Source organism: Stomoxys calcitrans, chromosome 3 (assembly GCF_963082655.1).
Source record: "Stomoxys calcitrans chromosome 3, idStoCalc2.1, whole genome shotgun sequence".
NCBI classification, from domain to species: Eukaryota; Metazoa; Arthropoda; class Insecta; order Diptera; family Muscidae; genus Stomoxys; species Stomoxys calcitrans.
Genome location: NC_081554.1, coordinates 6708480 through 6729959, shown reverse-complemented (window position 1 = coordinate 6729959; position 21480 = coordinate 6708480). Strand labels below are relative to the sequence as shown.

The following is a 21480-nucleotide window of genomic DNA, read 5'->3' as shown; positions in this document are numbered from 1 at the left end:
CAGGTGTTTAAGTTTCCTTAATTAAATGTTTGTGGGAAGGTCTAGAAAATCTTAATTTTTGGCTTAAATATTCTGTAGCTACAATACTCCCACCTTGCTATCTTGTTGTCTCACTCTCTTTGACGTCTCTTATTTCGTAATTGTTTTCAATTAATGTTAAGTAGCTGTAGAACACTCTCTACTGGGTGAACTACCATAGGGACTTAGTTTTCTCTTATTGTTGTGGGTAGCCTCGTTATCCTCATTTCGATGCGGCGATTTAGGAGATGGTGAAGAAGATGACAATGACGCCTGCTCACTTTGCCCCGAGAGGGGTTGGGGTGGCGCTTGGGAGTCCTGCTGCTGCTGCTGCGTTGAAGCCTCATTCGACTCGTGGCTATGATTACTATGCTCATCTTTGATGATAATCCTAAGGCCACTGGCCGTTGAGTCAGGATCTGAGGGGGCATACGATGAACTGCGTCCCGGTGAGTGGGGTTCGGAATGGGGTGTTGTACTTGTGTCCATAAGCGGCAGTTTGCTGGCACTGGCTGCTGCTGTTGCCGTCGTCGCTGACGAATTCAAAGGCAATTGAGTGACTTTACCCATAAATGAGCGTATCTCCTCAAAATAACATTCCTCGGCAGGATTTTCACAAAAGCGTCTTAGACCTCCCCGTATGCGTTCGTTAAGGCCCAGACCCATGGAAACAGCATCTGCCTCATGCTTTTTCAAATGCCTATCCAGATTGGTTTGCTGGCCAAAGCATCGTTCACAGATTTCGCACTTGAAAGGACGCTCCTTGTTGTGAATGTTACGCACATGCCGCTGCAGGTTGGAGGATATGCTGAAGGAACGTTCGCAGTATTTGCATTTGTAGGGTTGTTCGCCGGTGTGCGTTCTCAGATGCCGCGTCAGATTGGCCGAGCGCGGAAATACCTTCCCACAAAATTTACAAGTGTAGCGGTCCTTGGATTTGTACAGATGATTGCCTGAAGGAGGGGCAGATGAACGATTGACAGTTGGTCGCTTTTGGCGATAGTGTTGTGCACTGGCGGTAGCTTGGCCAGGGCTGGGGCCATTTTGATTGAGTAGTAGCGAGGTGGCCAGACTTTCGGTGAGTGAGTTGGGTCGATTGGGTGTCGCTGCATCGAATTTCATCTCCACCATTGAGGAGGTGTCCGAGCTGGCTATGGGAGGCGTTGTGGTTGTTGCTGTAACTGTGGTGGTATTCTTTTTCGACTCTTTATTGAGAGGGGGCCCCGAGAAGAAGGGGAAATTCGCAGGATTGTTGGCTTGATTGGGTCGTGGCAGAAAGAAGAGATTACGATACGGCAGCGGGGGCATTGCTTTGGCTAAGGTCTCGAGCAGCGTGGGGTGTAGGGCGTTCACTGGAAACGGCAGCTGATCCATGTTGGTGGGCAAGGTTTTGGCCTGATCCCTCAATACCCTGAGCATCTTTTTACTGTTCAATTGTTCGAATTGCTCTTGCAGAGCAGAGTGATTTTGCAGCAAAAAGTTGTTGTTATTATTGTTGTTGTTATTCAGCTCATTCAGCAGATGCATATCGGCTACCACCTTCTCGCCATCGGCCAGCAGTCGGGAACTAGCATTGGTGTTGTTGTTGCACTCGGAATTGTGACATGATTTATCCAATTGGGTTGTGGTAATCATAACCAAGTTGCTGTTTTCATCTTCCATCATTTCAGTGGAGTCACCATCGTGATCACTGCCACCGGCAACTCCAGCTGATGCTGCACCGCCACTTCCTGCATCATGTTTCTTGTGGGCTAATCTCAAATCCAGGGGTTGTTCGCTGAGGCCACGCCTTCGTTCTTTTTTCAGATCCTTTTGCGTTTGATATAGGGCCGTTAGGGCTGTAGTCAGAGCTGTGGCTGCCGTAGAGCTATTGCCTCTCGCTGCCGACGATAGGTCATAAGGTACATTTGAGTTGAAATTGTTATAGGGCATGGAGCCTAAAATAGGGTAAACAGACCCTTGTTTGGGGCTAGGAAGCATTTTTCTGGGAGAATGATCTTTTTCTCTCATACTAAGTTTAAAATGGCTCTGCTAAACATCGACATTCAAAATTCGTTACTAGGTGGTTGCTGTGTTTCTATTTTTGGCCTCTGAATACTGACTCCGTTTGAGGGTTAATATCTGTGGGTTGTTGTTTGAGCTCAATGTTCAGCTGTTGATGTAGTTTTTCATCTGGAAAGGTTTCTAAAAAGACACAAAAAAACAAAATTATTAAATTAGAAGATTTTTTAGATAAAATTAGAGGTATAAATTAATAAAATGTGCGAAATTTACAAAATAAGACGCAGTGGTTCCAGGAGAAATGCAGACTGTGTAACTAAATTTGAACAAAACAGTAAGCAGTGATATGTTGAAAAGATAAAGCATACATTTAGGAGTTATTTAAAAAAATTTCAAGGGGATGTCGATCAACTTTAGAAAGAAAGACCAAAGTATTAACATAACCCAAATTTCCACTAAAATTGAGTTTTTTCTTAATCTTATGCAATGTCAATAAATCTGAGAAAACTTTTAAATAATTTTTGTTCAAATTTCTTTCGATTTAGGGTACATGCAAGTCGGTATGGTTTCAAAACATTTCTTTGGCCTTCCTGAGGAAATTATTATCAAATCAAATATTTACAATTAATTTGAATAAAATTGCTGCGAGTATTTAAAAGTCAATACCTACCATCCCAATTTGAGAAGGTTTTTTGTTTTTTAATAGAACCTTTGTTTATTCTAAACCAATAAACAACTCCACATCTATATAAATAGATACATATGTATGAGTAGGTATGGGCGTGTGGAAAACAGCTTTTTTCCAATCCATATCCTATACGTACATTACCGTCTAGTTCTCCTCCAAATCAAACGATGTTGCTTAATCTAGTCTTAGGCAAGGGGAAGGTTCAAAACATATTTGCTTATAACGAACATATGTCGAAACATTATTGTGTTTGGTTTTTTTTCGTAATAAAATAAAAAAAAAACTTTCCATTATTTTCAATGTTAAATCGAGCGGAAGGAGGAGTTTTTGTGGAGCACTCTACTCGGCAACATTGAAATCAAATTGAATTTGAAAAAATTTACACTGTTAACTGTATGACTCGATGTCACAACGTTAGAGCTCTATTTGTTGTTGAATATTTTGATGGCTAATTATTGACTCTGTGGTGGCTGTATGATCAATATGTTCAGTTAACCCGAATGCCTTCTCCATGTTGCCCTGGAGGTCATTTGGTAACCGTAAACAGATTACTTTTTGTACTCTCCTTCATAGGTTGGGGAGTGTAATGACTTCATCATATAATTTGTAACAATTTGTCCAGCAAGAATGTCTTGATATTGGCCTGGATGGCCGTCCGTAAATACGTCTGTCAATGTTACTTTTCCAAAGCAATAAAGCTATTTGACCCGAATTTTCTCATATATTTTCTATTGATGCAGATAGACTGAGTTTGTTAATGAACCCAATCGGACTTCCATTAGTCGTAATAGTTGTAATATAAGCTGTTCTTTGCATTTAGCTTCCTTAGCTCCAATAGGATTCAATTTGTATTCATTTCATGTTCTCCTATGACTACTATATCGCGTATTTCAAATTTGACTTTTTCAACAATTGCTTTCAATTTCTCAGTTGATGGATGACACACAAATAAGGTAAACAATTTAGCCTTTCTGTGATGATACGGGTTGTTGTTGGATTCTTTAACGAGTTGCCAGAAAAGTTCAATATACTTCTTTTGTACGCACAGAAATATCGAATTTTGATCAAAAACTTAAATTTGACCAATTCCCTTGTGGAGTTATGAATTATTGGTAATTTCATGATTAAACGCATTTTTAAGGAGTTACAAGCATTTTTAAGTTAAAACCGGCAAAAGCGTGCTAAGTTCGGCTGGGCCGAATCTTATATACCCTCCACCTTATAGGCAAACAAAGGATAATGGATGAAAATTGTCATGATATTGGAGCTATATCATACTTAGTTTAAATATTGGAGACCATAGTTGAATTCATTGCGGAAAATTTCAGCTAAATCGGATGAGAATGGCGTCCTATAGGGGCTCAAGAAGTTAAATCGGGAGATCAATTTATATGGGAGCTATATCAGGTTATGAATCAATCTAGACCATATTTAGCACGTATGTTGAAAATCATAGGAGAAGTCTAACCAAATCGGAAAAAAATTAAGTCAATATCCGAGTGCGGTTTATATAACAGCTGTATCAAAACATGGACCTATATGTCCCATTTACAATCCCAACTGACCTACACTATCAAAGTGGTTGATCAAAATCCATTAATAGCTCAACATCTTGTGTGCACCAAGAAATTATTGGATGTCAAAACAAAACACTTCGCTCAAATTTTCAGTCAAATCGGATAATAAATGCGCCTTCTAAAGGCTCAAAAAGTCAATATCCGAGTGCGGTATATATAACAGCTATATCAAAACATGGACCTATATGTCCCACTTACAATCCCAACTGACCTACACTATCAAAGTGATTAGCTCAACATCTTGTGTGCACCAAGAAATTGTTTTCAGCTTTTCTGGCAACATGTTAACAAATCCGATGAGAAGCCGGGACACTATATCTAGCCATGTCCGTCCGTCTGTCCGTCCGTCTGTCCGTCCGTCTGTCCGTCCGTCCGTCCGTCTGTCCGTCCGTCTGTCCGTCCGTCTGTCCGTCCGTCTGTCCGTCCGTCTGTCTGTCGAAAGCACGCTAACTTCCGAAGGAGTAAAGCTAGCCGCTTAAAATTTTGCGCAAATACTTCCTATTAGTGTAGGTCGGTTGGTATTCTAAATGGGCCATATCGGTCCATGTTTTGATATAGCTGCCATATAAACCGATCTTGGGTCTTGATTTCTTGAGCCTCTACAGTGCACAATTCTTATCCGATTGGAATGAAATTTTGCACGACGTGTTTTGTTGTGATATCCAACAGCTGTGCCAAGTATGGTTCAAATCGGTTCATAACCTGATATAGCTGTCATATAAGCCGATCTTGGGTCTTGACTTTTTAAGCCTCTAGAGGCCGCAATTCTTATTCGAATTGGCTGACATTTTACACAGGTCTCCAACATATAGTATAATTGTGGTCCAAACCGGACCATATCTTTATATCACTCTAATAGCAGAGCAAATTTTTTTTATATCCTTTTTTGCCGAAGAAGAAATCCCGGGAAAAGAACTCGACAAATGCGATCCATGGTGGAGGGTATAAAAGATTCGGCCCGGCCGAACTTAACACGCTTTTACTTGTTACTTGTTATACCCTACACCACTTCTGTTGTATAGGGTATTATAACTTAGTGAATTTGTTTGTAACACCCAAAACGAAGAGCGATAGACCCATTGATAAGTATACCGATCGACTCAGAATCACTTTCTGATTTGATTTAGCTATGTCCGTCTGTCCATGTTAATTTGTGTACAAAGTACAGGTCGCAGTTTTAATCCGATCGTCTTAAAATTTCGTACAGGCATGTTTTTTGGCCAAGAGACGAAGCCTATTGAAATTTGAAAAAATCGGTTCAGATCTGGATATAGCTCCCGTCTATATGTTCATCCGATTTTCAGTAATAATGCAAATAAATGGTCTTTTGTTAACCGATTTTCTCGAAATTTGGCAGGAGGGATTATCTCTTGACTGTCAATATTACTGGTGAATTTCATGGAAATTGGTTCAGATTTAGATATAGCTCTCATATATATGTATCGTCCGATTTAAACTTCTAGAGTCACAGCAAGCGCATTTATTGATCCATCTTGCCAAAATTTTGCAAAACGCTTTCCTCAACGACTGCCACAGTATCTCAGGAGTTTGCTCGAAATCGGTTCAGATTTAGATATAGCTCTCATATATATGTTCGTCCGATTTGCATTATTATTGCAAATACATGGTCTTTTGTTAACCGATTGTCTCGAAATTCGGCAGGAAGGATTATCTCCTGACTCTCAATATTACTGGTGAATTTCATGAAAATCGGTTGTCGATTTAGATATAGCTCTTATATATATATTGCCCGATTTTCACTCTTAGAGCCACTGCAAACTCATTTATTGACCAATCTTGCCAAAATATTGCACTACGTTTTCCTTGACGACTACCACAATATACATAGAGTTTAGTCAAAATCGGTTCAGATTTAGATATAGCTCCCATATATATGTTCGTCCGATTTGTATTAATATTGTAAATAAATGGTCTTTTGTTAACCGATTTTCTCGAAATTTGGCAGGAGCGATTATCTCTTGACTGTCAATATTACTGGTGAATTTCATGGAAATCGGTTCAGATTTAGATATAGCTCTCATATATATGTATCGTCCGATTTAAACTTCTGGAGTCACAGCAAGCGCATTTATTGATCCATCTTGCCAAAATTTTGCAAAACGCTTTCCTCAACGACTGCCACAGTATCTCAGGAGTTTGCTCGAAATCGGTTCAGATTTAGATATAGCTTTCATATATATGTTCGTCCGATTTGCATTATTATTGCAAATACATGGTCTTTTGTTAACCGATTGTCTCGAAATTCGGCAGGAAGGATTATCTCCTGACTCTCAATATTACTGGTGAATTTCATGAAAATCGGTTGTCGATTTAGATATAGCTCTCATATATATATTGCCCGATTTTCACTCTTAGAGCCACTGCAAACTCATTTATTGACCAATCTTGCCAAAATATTGCACTACGTTTTCCTCGACGACTACCACAATATACATAGAGTTTGGTCAAAATCGGTTCAGATTTAGAATGCAAATCGGACGAACATATATATGGGAATATATGTTTGTCCGATTTGCATTAATATTGCAAATAAATGGTCTTTTGTTAACCGATTTTCTCGAAATTCGGCAGGAGGGATTATCTTTTGACTACCAATATTACTGGTGAATTTCATAGAAATCAGTTCAGATTTAGATATAGTTCTCATATATATATATCGTCCGATTTTAACTTCTAGAGTCACAGCAAGCGCATTTATTGATCCATCTTGCCAAAATTTTGCAAAACGCTTTTTTCAATGACTGCCTCTCAGGACAGTATCTCAGGACAGTATCTCGAAATCGATTCAGATTTAGATATAGCTCTCATTCATATGTTCGTCCGATTTGCAACAATATTGCAAATAAATGGTCTTTTGTTATCCGATTCTGTCGAAACTTTGTAGGAAGGATTTTCTAATGACTCTCAATATTACTGGTGAATTTCATAGAAATCGGCCCAGATTAAGATATAGCTGTCATATATGTATGTCGCCCGATTTTCACCCCAAGAGCCACTGCAAGTGCATTGTTTGACCAATCTTGCTAAAATTTTGCACAACGCTTTCCTCGATGACTACCACACTATCTGAGAAGTTTTCTCAGAATCAGTTCAGAATTAGATATAGCTCCCATATACACGTTCGTCAGATTTTGGGTAATTTGTCATAATGTTGTCATCTGTCAACCGTAGTTTTTACAGTTTGAACCTATTTGCTCGCCGAGGTCCATCAAAATTGGTTCAGAATTGGATATAGGTCGCACATTGTAGGTGTAGGGGATTATACAGTCGGCAACGCCCGACTTTTGCCTCCCATACTGGTTGTTAATAATTTTGCAATTTTTGATCTTAAACTTAATAAGAATGGTTTGTGATCTTGATGTTATCTTCAAAACTGATACAAACTCCTTTTTGGCCAATAATAAGGTTAACTGCGAGAAGCAAGAAACCCCTTCTCACCCCAGCAATACGTACAATAGACACCAAACCACCATTGATTCATTCATTCAATTGTTAATTGTCATTGGTACTCTTGACATCCGGCCTCATGTGAATTGTTCCCATGACAGATTCATTTAAACCAGAATTTGACTTTGTTACCAAAAAAGAAAAAAAAGCGCACCAAGACTCAAAAACAACAAGAAATAAAAGATTTCATGCTTTATTTACATATTAATTCGGTGTATAACATTTTCAATATTTTTTGGTGTTATTACTGGCATTATTATTTGCTGCAAAGATACACATGGGGATTTTGGTGCAGTGTCTTGCAAGCCATTCATTTGTTCGTCTCAAGAAGTTCACAGCAATCAAATCAGTTTGCCGCTTAATGATGATGGTCTTGGTAATGGTAGTCGAGTTAAAAGAATAATTTTGGGAAAGAATTTTAAGCGTTAAGTGAGCATAATATAAAGGCGAGTAGTAAAGAATTTGAAAAACTTTTTACACCGACCTTAGCATGTCATCATAGGTGGTATACCAAAGTAGTTATCCTGTTTGTAACACCTAGTAATACAGATTTTCGACCCTATAAAACCTAAAAACACTTTGATGGGCTTGAAGTTGTAAATCAATCTACATATGTCCGTCCGTTCATCCCTCTGTACCGTCCATGGGCTATATATTGGGTTGCCCAAAAAGTAATTGCGGATTTTTAAAAGAAATTAAATGCATTTTTAATAAAACTTAGAATGAACTTTAATCAAATATATTTTTTTACACTTTTTTCTAAAGCAAGCTTAAAGTAACAGCCCATAACTGACAGAAGGAAGAATGCAATTACAGAATCACAAGCTATGAAAAAAATTGTCAACGCCGACTATATGAAAAATCCACAATTACTTTTTGGGCAACCCAATAAGTTAAAATTTTCATATAGCTCCCATATAAACCATACGCCAAATTCGATTTTTTAAGCCATTAAAGGTGTCAATATTTATCCAAAACGGCTGAAAATTCGTATGTTAAGAATTTTTACTCTTTTAAGAACTCCAACATCCATGTCAAGTAGCTTCATGCCCATATACACCGATCTCCTAGTAGTTCTGCCTTTGAGATGGGTAAATGTTTCGTCTCAAACCCCTAATGGTTCATGCAACAACTAGATTTTGCAAGAACACCTAGCTCATTGTTGCCATGTTTTTTGGTCTCTTTTGGCGACCTTAACTAAATGACAAATGTTTTGAAACAATTTGAATTGCATAACCCCTTAAGAGTGGGAGAGAAAAAATGCTATTATATTTTTTTTCCTCATAAGAATTTGAACAGAAGAAGTAAAAAAAAAACTCAAACAAAAGGTTCTATTGTTTTATACAAGCGAACATATTTTCTGATGGCCCCGGCTGTAACATTTACCTGTAACCCAGAAACCCTAAATACACAATTTAACAGTGGGCAACAAAGGTCTTCGCACAACACTCATCGCCTCCACCCCCCATCCCTGTGGCACCAACTCTATGGTAGGCAATCCAGCGGCAGCAAATGGTTGCTGACACGAGCTAAGAAGGCTATACCCAAACCAACTACCTACAACAACAATGGCTGCATGGGTAGCGACAATTGGAGAACATATTTTTTTCAGTTTTTTTTTTTTCAGAAAACAAATTAAATGTTTAATTTAACAAAACTGTGAATTAGGTTTCTTGGGGTTTTTGTTTTACCCAACAATCAGCAGCAGCAATAGCTGAAACGCACTAACAACACCAACAACATCTTGTTTCCATCCCATAGACCTTTTGAGATCAACGTTTCGATGAGAAAACGTTCATGTTATAGCGAAATGGATGTAATGATGGATAGCAAAACTTCTAGGCTGTAAATGAAATGATTTTAAAGCTGCGTTTTAAGCATACGACAAACAAAATGTTGACTAAATTTTCCAAAATTTTGAAAAAATTTTTAATAAATCATAAATTTTTCAAGTTTTTTGCCTGTTAGGGCGAGATCATTAGATTTTACAATTTTTGTTTTTTTTTCTCTTTCGAGATAACGATAGCAACACACCAACCACTATGATAAAATTTTTTATAAAAGCAAAATAAAACTTTTGTAAAAATATGAAAACAAGTAAGAGCGTGCTAAGTTCGGCCGGGCCGAATCTTGTTTACCCTCCACCATGGATCGCATTTGTCGAGTTCTATGCGCGGTATCACTTTTTAGACAAACAAAGAATATTGAATAAGAACTGTTATGCTATTAGAGCTATATTAAGTTATAGTCGGATTCCGACTATAAATTAATGCTGAACATTTTAGAAGTCATTGTGTTTCAGTTCATTCGGATAAGAATTGCGCCTTGTAGGGGCTCAAGAAGCAAAATCGAGAGATCGGTTTATATGGGAGCTGTATCAAGCTATTGATCGATTCAGACCATATAATACACGTATGTTGAAGGTCATGAGAGAAGCCGTTGTACAAAATTTCTTCCAAATCGGATGAGAATTGTGCCCTCTAGAGGCTCAAGAAGTCAAGATCCGAGATCGGTTCATATGACAGCTATACAAGATTATGAACCGATTTGAATCATACTTAACACAGTTGTTAGAAGTGACCAAGTACCAAAACACTACGTGCAAAATTTCAGTCAAATCGGATAAGAATTGCGCCCTCTAGAGGCTCATGAAGTCAAGAACCAAGATCGGTTTATATGGCAGCTATATCAAAACATAGACCGATTTGGCCCATTATCAATCCGGACGGGCGGACATGGCTAGATCGACTTAAAATTACATGACGATCAAGAATATATAATATATACAAACAGAATGACGAAATTAGTATACCGCCCTCCTATGGTGGAGGGTATAAAAATCTATTTGTGTTCCATACACAGAAAATCGTTTTCAATCACGAAACTAAGTGATCCAATGCAATTTGGGAGTAGATTAGGAAAATAACATTAATGTTAAATTTTCTGGATGGCGCTTAACCTCCCTCAAACACGTCAAATACAATATGGGAGTGAAATGAAAGGTATTTGGGAGTAGAAAAGGACTCCTGTTTTAGAGCCAAGTGTTTGTGGGAAAGCCCCAAAGCACCCCCTAAACTAAACTTATTTCCGTTCATATCGATATGGAACTCAAATGAAAGCTTTTGAGGAGTAAAGAACGAATTTGATACCTATTTTTAGGGCATATTTTCGGAGTGACAGCCCCAGCTCCAAAAGCCCTCCAAATCGTACATATTTATCGGCCATAGTAATGTTAGGCTTAAACGAATGGTATTTAGGAGAAGAGCATGAATTTAACATCCATATTGGGGTGAAATGTCTGAGGTACCATCCCACGCCCAGAAAGCACTCTCCGTCAAACGGATATATAGACCAATCCCGACAATGTAGGGCTCCAATGAAACAATATTTACCCATGGCAATTTGGAGCTCATATAAAAAGTATTTGAGAGTATAGCACAACGTTTATATTAACTTTAAGGGGCAAGTGTCTGTTTGGTCACCTATTTCCCAAAATACAGCCCAAACCAGACATATCTACCCACTACAATATAGGGTTCCAAAGAAAGGGGAGTAGAGCAAAGACTTGTCCATGAACATTTCATTAAAGAAAAGGGGCACACTTCTCACATATTAATGAATGCTGTCCGATTCAAGTTTTAGCTCAATGACAAAGTACCTCCTTTTTATAGCCGAGTCCCAACGGCGTCACTCAGTTAGACACCTCTATTGGGAGAGGCAGAGTACCTCTCAAATGTGGTCAACGTTAGGAGGGGATAACCAAGGGGAAATTTTTCCAATGTTCTCGCCAGCTTTAGCTTTATTGGCGAACTTTCTTACCTCTGTGCTTCAATGACACGAATTCGATATCCACATTCGGGTCAAAATGTCGCCATCTTAAAATTCTACGAAAATAGGACTTATATATCGACCATTGCAATATTGGGCTCAAAAAAAAAGGTAGAGGAGCGTTAAAGAAGGTTCTGCGGAGCGGGCCCGGTTCGGATAGTTTTCAATAAAAGCAAAATTTTTACAAAATTTTTATAGCTCTAAAATTTTGGAAAATTTTGCAATTTTTTTTGTATTTTTAAAATTTTCTATTTTTATTTATTTTTTATGTCTACTAAAATTCCCATTAACATTTCATAAAGGAGCAGAGAATACTTCTCTCGCAGTCCGACTAATGTTTAAGCTCAATGATAAGGGGCCTCCTTTATTATGCCGAACCCGAGCGGTGTTCCTCATAGCGAGACAATTTGGTAGAGAGGTTTTAACATGGCAGGATACCTCACAAATACGGCCAGCATTAGTAAGGGGATAACCGCCGCTCAAAATTTTCCTGATGTTCACTCCAGGATTTGAACCCAGGCGTTTGGCGTCATACGCGGACATGCCTTCATATTTTATGTTTACAATACAAATTTTGGCCCATGAACATTCCACTAAGGAACAGGGGCAAACTTCTCACATATCAATGAGTTCAGTCCGATTCGGCTATAAAAAGGATAAGGGGCCTCCTTTTTATAGCCGAGTCCGAACGGCGTGCCGCAGTGCGAGACGGACATGCTAACCTCTGCGTCATCGTGGCCTCCATATTTTATCTCTAATCACCACAAATCTCTCAAAATTGACTTTAGGATTTCATAAATTAGACTTACTTTGTAATTATGATGGGGATTACAATGGCGAATCGCCTGTTTAAAATAAAAGAAAAAAATGCTTTTCTCCACCGACTGGTGGTTGGTAATTTTCTTAAACATCTGCTTTTAGAGATAATCTCTTTATTGCTAAAACATCAATAATCTCTTGGCAATCCATATCAATTATTTTCACTCGATCGTTAGAGGGAATGAATGGGAGGATAGATGGTAGGATATGCAAAAGAGGCTTGGAATGAACGATGATGAAAATGAAACCTGAATGTAAAACAACAACAGCTACAGCATTAGCATTATGCCACCAAGATAACGAAAGAAAGATGAAAATTGACAGTAAGATTTTCTGGTAAATTTAACCAAAAATCGATATGATTTCCTTTGCCATCAAAAGAGGACTCTGAGACAGAGACTGAGTGTGAAACATCGTTGTGAAGTTGTCTTCAATAGCTGATGATGATGGTGCACTGGCGGTGATGGTGGTGGTTTGCAGCAAAACGCCACGAAATTGTTGCCAACACTTAAATCCCGTAGACTATCAATTACAAGCGCCTCACTGACAACAACAACAACAACAACAACAATGATAACTGCAACGATGTTGCAAAAAATCAGCTCCAATTGAAAACTGCAAATTTCACAAATCCCGAGTAGTATTCATTCATCATAATTTTCAACACGGCAAAATTTTGGTTGCATGCAACACGAAGAAATTTGCAGCAGGAGCTGTAGCCAAGCAAAGCAAACCACCACACATACCGGGCTATGGTCATCAAGGGAAATGCTGACGTTGATGCGGATGACGAGCTTGACTATAATAATTGGGAATGCTCTGCTTTTTTCCAACCAACCATGATGATGAGGATATTGCCTTCCCTTCTCAACAAGAAGTTGGGAAAAATCAACATTTTAAGGGGGTGGGTTGGTGGAGGTCGCTTGTGTTGGTAGCTACTCCTTGGCCAGGGTAATGAGAGTGATTTAGCGCAATTTTCACTTTATTACCGTTACTGCCAATAATAATGACTTGAGACACTTTAACAGAAATCACATTCACCGCACAGTGGAAAGGTGATAAATTTTTTTTTTTTTTGGCAGGACGCTAAAACTTTTTTCAAAGCCTTTATATTTATACTGGCTATGTTTTTCCGTTTGTAATATGTTGAAATGGAGGCCATTGTAGCGCAGAGGTTAGCATGTCCGCCGAACGCCTGGGTTCGAATCCTGGCGAGACCATCAGAAAAAAATTTTCAGCGGTGGTTTTCCCCTCCTAATGCTGGCAACATTTGTGAGGTACTATGCCATGTAAAACTTCTCTCCAAAGAGCTGTCGCACTGCGGCACGCTGTTCGGACTCGGCTATAAAAAGGAGGCCCCTTATCATTGAGCTTAAACTTGAATCGGACTGCACTCATTGATATGTGAGAAGTTTGCCCCAGTTCCGTAGTGGAATGTTCATGGGCAAAATTTGCAATTTGCAATATGTTGAAATATTGCCCTAAGAACCCATAAAGTCCGTTCGTCTGTCAATAGCACTGCAGGTGAATAAGCAGGCCCAGCCCCTGGAAAATTTGGACAAATTATTTTTTTTTTTTGATGTACGATGGTTTAGATCGTAAATGAACCGAGGATCAGTTCATATGAGAGCCATATGATTTCAGATCAATATTTTGATGATTTACAAATGAAATGACAAAGTTAGGGCATCTCACCCATCCCATGCTAAATGAATGGCATAAAAGGCAAATCTAAAAAATCCCATACCAATGTGCCTGTCAGGCAGATCTGCGAGTGATGATGATGACGATGATGAAAAATTAATCTCCCTATGTTTTTTAATGTGACCCTCACAGCATGAAGGGCAAATTGAATGGCGGGCAATCGCGTAGCTTCTCCTCTACAACTATTTGAGGGCTTTGGTTAAACTTTGTGGCCACCGTCATCGGCATTATCAGTGTAGTGACAATTGTCAGCATAACTTCAATAATTATTATTATTATAAACGAGCATCGGAAGAAACAAAAAAAAAAAAAAAAAGCTGGAAGCTACAAAAAAATGAAAAGCGAAAGAAATGAAAATTATTTTCCCTGCAGTTGGTCGGATGATGATGATAGCCAATGCCACACAAAGAGTGAACTCGTTTCGTCATGGGCCTAGCTAGCTAGCTGGCTAGCCTCGGCAGAAGGGAGAAAGGAGTAAGAAAAATGGTTCAGCTTTTATGCCATAGTTTTCCTCCACAGACTGGCAAGTTGGCTGTTTACTTAAGCCGCCGTGGCTGGTGGTAAATGCTGTTTGGTTCATTTGTCCACTGTAATGATTTTGTGGCTGGATGTGACTCTTTGCTTGATTTGCTTGTTGTGCATAACTGGATGACTTTACTCTGGTTGTGGTTGTTGTTGTTGTTGCTATTGCAATTTGGTCTTCTTTATAGAGAGTTTTATTTACTACGTAATCGAAAATTGAATATCCATGCATACCGACCAGCCGACAGACAAACTTTTTTTAACGACAGTCGGACGAGAGACCAACAAACGTTGTTGTTAATGCTGCTGATGATGAAAACAACACTAAGAGCAACAAAAATTTCTTTAACAATAAAAACAACAACAGTATCAAGAGACATTGACAGCAAATGCTAAACAAAAAAAAAAAAAAACACCAACACAGACAATTGAAAGGAAAGCAGATCATAGTTTCTGTTGCACTTAAAGTAACATTTTTTTCTTCTTTTTTAATACGAGGTCAGTTTGCACATATTCTCAAAATTCTTAACGAAACATTAAGCAATAGATTGTATAAAATATTTTTTGGCAATACCAAGAGTTAAAACAAAAGACTTAAGCAACAAACCTTATTATGAAGATCAATTGCAAAGTAAGCAGCTCAGAAAGTCAAATTGGGAGATTGGTTCATATGGCAGCTATGTCAGGTTATGATCCGATTTAAATTATAGTTGGAAATCATACCAAAACGACTTATACAAAATTTTAGCCAAAAGTCAAATCAGGTAATCGATTTATATGACGGCTATATCAGGTTATAGACCGATTTAGACGATAATTGAAACAGTTATTGGAAGTCACACTAAAACAACAAGTCAAAAATTTCAGCCAAATTAGGTAACAATAGCGCCCTCTAGAGGCTCAAGAAGTCTGATTGGAAGATCGGTTTATATGGCAGCTATATCAGGATATAGACTTATTTGGACCATACTTGACACAGTTGTTGGAAGTCATACCAAAACGACATGTGCAAAATTTCAGCCAAATCGGATAAAAAGAAACTCAAGATGTCAAGACCCAAAATCGGTTTATATGGCAACTATATCAAAACATGAACCGATGTGGCCCATTTACAATCCCATTTGTGCAAAATTCCAAACTCCTAGCTTTATTCGTTTGAAAGTTAGCATGCTCTCGACAGACGGACGGACGGACATGGCTAGATCGACTTAAAATGTCATGACGATCAAGAATTTATATACTGTATGGGGTCTAAGACGAATATTTCGTGGTGTTTCAAATCGAATGACGATATTAGTATGCCCCCAACCTATGGTGGAGGGTATAATACAGCAGTAATATTAAAATTTAAGAGTAAAATACCAATATAAAATTTTTTTAAAATTTGGACCATATTGAAAGGCGGCCGCAAAAACTTTAGGATTTAGCAAAGCACACCAGGCCAGTTAGTTTGATATTTTGAAAAATGTTGACTTACATTTTTATAGAAAATTTTCTGTTGAAACACAATTTTGGCAAAAAATTTTTGTATATCCTACCACACTACTGTGGTACAGGGTAACTTAGTGAATTTGTCTGTCTGTCCCTCTTTCTATCCGTCTGACTGTCCATCTGTCAGTCGGTCTGTCTGTTTCTTCGTCCACGTATCTATCCGTCTGTCTGCCCGCTTGTCTGTCTGTCCGTTTTTCTGTCGGTCTGTCTGTATGTATGTCTGTCAGTCTGTCCAGCCGTCTGTCTGTCCATCAGTCTGTCCGTCGATCTGTCTGTCCATCTGCCTGGCCGTCTGCCTATCCGTCTGTGCGTCTGTCTGTCTGTCCATCCGTCCGTCTGTCTGTCTGTCTGTCTGTCTGTCTATCTGTCTGTCTGTCTGTCTGTCTGTTTGTCCGTCTGTCTGTCTGTCTGTCTGTCCGTCTGTCTGTCTGCCCGTCTGTATGTCTGTCTGTCTGTCCGTCCGTATGTCTGTCTGTCTGTCTGTCCGTCCATCGGTCTGTCCGTCTGTCTGTCCGTCTGTCTGTCCGTCTGTCTGTCCGTCTGTCTGTCCGTCTGTCTTTCCGCCTGTCTGTCTGTCTGTCCGCCTGTCTGTCTGTCTGTCCGTCTGTCTGTCCGTCTGTCTGTCCGTCTGTCTTTCCGCCTGTCTGTCTGTCTGTCCGCCTGTCTGTCTGTCTGTCTGTCTGTCTGTCCGTCTGTCTGCCCGTCCGTCAGTCTGTCCGTCTGTCTGTCCGTCTGTCTGTCCGTCTGTCTGTCCATCTGTCTGTCCGTCTGTCCGTCAACTGTTTGCCAGTCTTTCCGTCCGTTCGTCTGTCTGTCCGTCATTCTTTTTGTCCATCTGGTTGTCCGTCTGTCTGTCAGTCCTTCCGTCAATATGTCGATCTGTCTATCCGTCTGTCTGCCTTTCCACCTGTCGCTCTGTCCGTCAATCTGTCCGTCTGACTGTCCGTCATCACGTCTGTCCATCTCTCTGTCTGTCTGTCCATCTCTCTGTCTGTCTGTCCATCTCTCTGTCTGTCTGTCCATCTCTCTGTTTGTCTGTCCATTTTCAGGTCTGTTCATCTGTTTGTCCGTCTGTCTGTCCATCTGTCTATCCGACTGTCTGTCTGTCCGTTTGTTTATCCATCTCTCTGTCCGTTTGTCTATCCATCTGTCTGTCCATCTTCCTGTCCGCCTGTCTGTCCGCCTTTCTGCCCATCTGTCTGTCCATCTGTCTGTCCGTTCGTCAATTTGCCCGTCCGTCAATCTATCTGTCCGTTCGTCTATCTGTCCATTCGTCTATTTGTCCGTCTGTACATCTCTCTGTCCGTCTGTTTGTCCATCTTCATGTCTGTCTGTCCTCCTTCATGTAAGGTAGCTAATTGATGTTATATCTTGGGATTCTTTCTTTCATCTTGGCTAAAGATTTTGAGATATGTTGTTTATTAAAAAGAGATAAACCGAAAGGCTTAAAACACAAACCATCATTTTAAGAACTAAAGAAGTCCTCTCGTTTCATGTCATCCTGTGATGTCCTTAATGGCTGTAATCTTTTTGGATTCCTCCTATTATCTCGGTTTTATATTTTGAAATATTTTGGTAATACTAAAAATTAAACGAAAGACTTAAGAAACAAAACCTAGTGTAAAAAACCTTAAAAGCCATTATCCTAACGAATCCTGGCGAGAACCTCAGAAAAAAATTTCAGCAGTGGTTTTCTGCTCCTAATGCTTGCGACAATTATGAGCAAGCAGCCACGCCAAATTTCTCCCCAAAGAGACGTAGCACTGTGGCACGCCGTTTGGACTCTTCAATGAGCTTATACATTAATCGGACAGCACTCATTGATGTGTGAGAAGTTTACCCCTGTTCTTCAAAAGAACGTTCATGGACATAATTTGCAAGAATTTATACTTTATGGGGTTTTAGGCCAGTATTTCGATGTATTACAAACAGAATGAATCCTATGCTGGAGGATATAAAATCTTCTTTACTTATTATACCTCCCTAGAAAAGACGTAAATGCAAGCCTATAAAATCATAGTACGGTAATCTGTTGTTTTTTTCTCGAGTTTTGGTTTTCATGTAAACACTCACAAACACACACACACACGAACGTACAGAAGACATTAATTCAGAGACTTTGCGGTGACAAAGTTACAATCATTGGAGTTGTCAACAACATCGAATGCATTCATCCGTCCATCCAGACATTCGTTCATCTAGCCAAACAGCCAACCATCTATCCATCCGCTCGTCCATTCATTCATTCATTCACTCATTGCACTCAAATCCAATTGCGGTATGGGCAACTTAAAGTAAAAGTTGAAATTACCTTTGTCATGTTGTGTTAACAAAAATAACAACAACAACAACAATAACAAGAACAACAGCATCATCGAACAGCAAGAAGAAGAAGAAGACGAATGAAAAAAAAAAACAAAATCATTTCAATTAATTTTTTGTTTACGTCGTTAGCCGTGGTCTCCAGACAACGTTGTCATCTACTTTAGCTGGTAGGTTGGTACGATGGTTGGCCTAAAAGAAAAGTTTAGCTACGCAACAACACATCATCTTTTTCTTTCATTTCATTTGGATGATGATTTGAATTTTGTCGCCACATCCATGGCCACTTTACCTCGCATAACCTCATCCTTAGGCCAACATCATCTGCATCTTCATGGTGTGTCTGTTGTTGATGTTGTCTACGCTGTGCAGCTTTTGTATGTTTCCTTTAATTTGTGAAACAATCCAATGGGATGTTAATGTTCCTCTCGTTCCTCCTCCTCATCCTCGCTCTTTGTCCGCTGTGGACTTTTAGTGCTGACGATGAGCTCTTACTTATGTACGTACAATAATTGCTCATAATTGAAACTGAAACAGTTTTCTTGGTTAATCATATGCAATTGCATGAGATTTGCTTTTCTTTGCTGGATTTTGGGTTGGGTTGGGTTTTTGTGTTTTTTTTCTTCTTCTTCTTCTCCTTTCTAAATGATGACTTGTCTTTTACTTTCGTTTCATTACCACCAATGTTGTCGGTATTGTCTGAATGAATGAAAGTAAAGTGATGGTGACCGGTGACCCTTTGTAGCATTGGCCTTCCGAGACTTGGTCAGTGTGGCATACATCAACGCCAATGATAAGGTGAAAAAATTTGTTGTAGAATTTTAATTTAAAGAAATTTATTTAGACAAAGGAAGTTTCTTGGAAGAGCTTTTTTCGTCATCGATTATGGAACATCACGTGCAAAATGTGGGTTAATTGTGATCTTAAGAGAGTGGGGAGATGGGATAATGTTAGAGCTTTTTATTGGGTTACGGAATGAGCTGGAGCATATTTACCATGAATGTTGGAGGTCTTTACAGAAGCTAACATGCAAAATGTCAGTTAAATTATAATTTATTTCCTTCAGGACCTTCTAAAGCCCTATTGCGCAGAAAGTAATAAAACACGCTAACAATCACGAAATTAATTGATCCAATTACTTTTTTAATTGAAACTGCTTCAATCACAAAAATGATAATTTCAATCACCGTTTTTTAAAAAGTAATTGAGAAACTGTCTAAAAAAAATTTTGAAATTGTCAATTAACTTTTTAATTTGTCCAATTAGAAAAATGATTGAAATTTGCAATTAATTTTTTAATTGATCCAATTAAAACATGAATTTTTTTTGAAAATTCCAATTAGTTTCCATATTAGCTACACGAACATGAACTTGATGTACGTTGTTTGGACAAAGGCCCATAGGCCCGTGTATAAAAAAACTATCCCGAGGGGGTTCTCCACGTAAAACCAGCTGCCGAGGGACATATGAGGCCTTGAAATATCTTTCCCTTTATACTGAAGGGGACCAAATAGCCTTAAATTGCATTTACTTAGTCACCATATTTGAAAATTTTTTAAGATTCGATTAAAAAAAATGATTGAATCAATTAATTTTTTTAATTGAAAATTACAAAATTATTAATTACGATGGTGATTAAAATAAATATTGAGATTCAATTAAAAAATTAATTAAATAAATTTTTTTTGCAAAAATTTCAATCACCACATTCAATTAATTAATAATTGAATCAATTAATTTTTTAATTGAAAGCATTTTTATTTTCACTTAAATTTTTAATTGAAAATTTTTTGGCAATTTTTTTTTTCTGTGTAGTAAATGACAACTACTATCTGGCCCGGTGTGCTTTGCTACACCTTAAAAATGGCTTTTGCTGGCCATACAGCCTTTTGAGTGGGTTTATGGGGTCCAAACAGTGCTTGGTCCTGAATATTTATATCCGATTTGTATTTGAATTCCATACTGTCACGGGCGGCCAAAGCATTAAGGACCAGGGGCAAACTTCTCACATATCAATGAGTGCAGTCCGATTTAAGTTTTAAGCTCAATGTTAAGGGACCTGCTTTTTATAGCCGAGTCCGAACGGCGTGCCGCAGTGCCACACCTCTTTTGAGGAGAAGTTTTTACATGGCATAGTACCTAATAAATGTCGCCATCATTAGGAGGGGATAACCACCGCTGAAAATTTTTATGGTGGTCTCGCCAGGATTTGAACCCAGGCGTTCAGTGTCATAGGCGGACATACTAACCTCTGCGCTACGGTGGCCTCCAACGGTCAGCCAATATCGGTGTTTTTTTACCCTGGGGGTCGCCCAATATACTTTTTATCGCAGTCGTGTATTGCCATTGGCCATTGGCCTATCAATATGGTTCCAATACGTCCGTTTGGGGGGATGGAGATGGATCTTTCCCCCAATTTTTCGTTTCGTTAAACCTCAACTTATCGGTTTAATTAATTTATTATTAATTTAGTTACAGCAAGTAAAAACTCCTTACGTTCGTCCGGACCGAAGTTTGGATACCCACCACCTCGGATATATATGTAAACCACTTTTTGTCATAATCCGGTGAGAAATGCATTATTTATGCACCCATAGCAGCTATATCTAAATGTGGATCAATTTCGACCAAATTCAGGACAGTCATTGAGTGGTCTAATAAATACAAGTCACTGTTCAATTTTGATTCAATATTGGTCTTTTTGGCAGCTTTATCCAAATATAGACTATCGAAAAGCCTAAAAAAAGCCTAGCTCTATGACAAATTTCAACAAAATCGGATAATACATGCGTTTTATATGGGGCAAAGACCTCAAATCGAGAGATCGATCTGGGCTATTTTCAAGAAGGATATCGAGGGGCCTAACACAACTCACTGTCCTTAATTTTAGTGATATTGGACAAAAAAAAAAGCCTTTTATGGGCCCAAGATCTCAAATCGAGAGATCGGTCTATATGGCAGCTATATCCAAATCTGGGTCATCTTCAAGAAGGATATCGAGGGGTCTAACACAACTCGCTGTCCTAAATTTCAGTGAGATCG

The 21480-nt window shown here is 38.8% G+C and overlaps 1 protein-coding gene across 3 annotated transcripts in view; it reads right to left on the bottom strand.

Moving 5' to 3' along the window:
* Window positions 1-21480, bottom strand: part of LOC106080820 (sal-like protein 3) — a 105391-nt gene continuing 83911 nt past the window's right edge. For all 3 annotated transcript variants that reach the window (XM_013242397.2, XM_013242394.2, XM_013242395.2), the window contains exon 2: window positions 1-2202. In XM_013242397.2, coding sequence (XP_013097851.2) covers window positions 157-2028 — 1872 coding nt within the window. In that variant the 5' untranslated portion in view covers window positions 2029-2202 and the 3' untranslated portion in view covers window positions 1-156. The remainder of the gene's footprint in view (window positions 2203-21480) is intronic.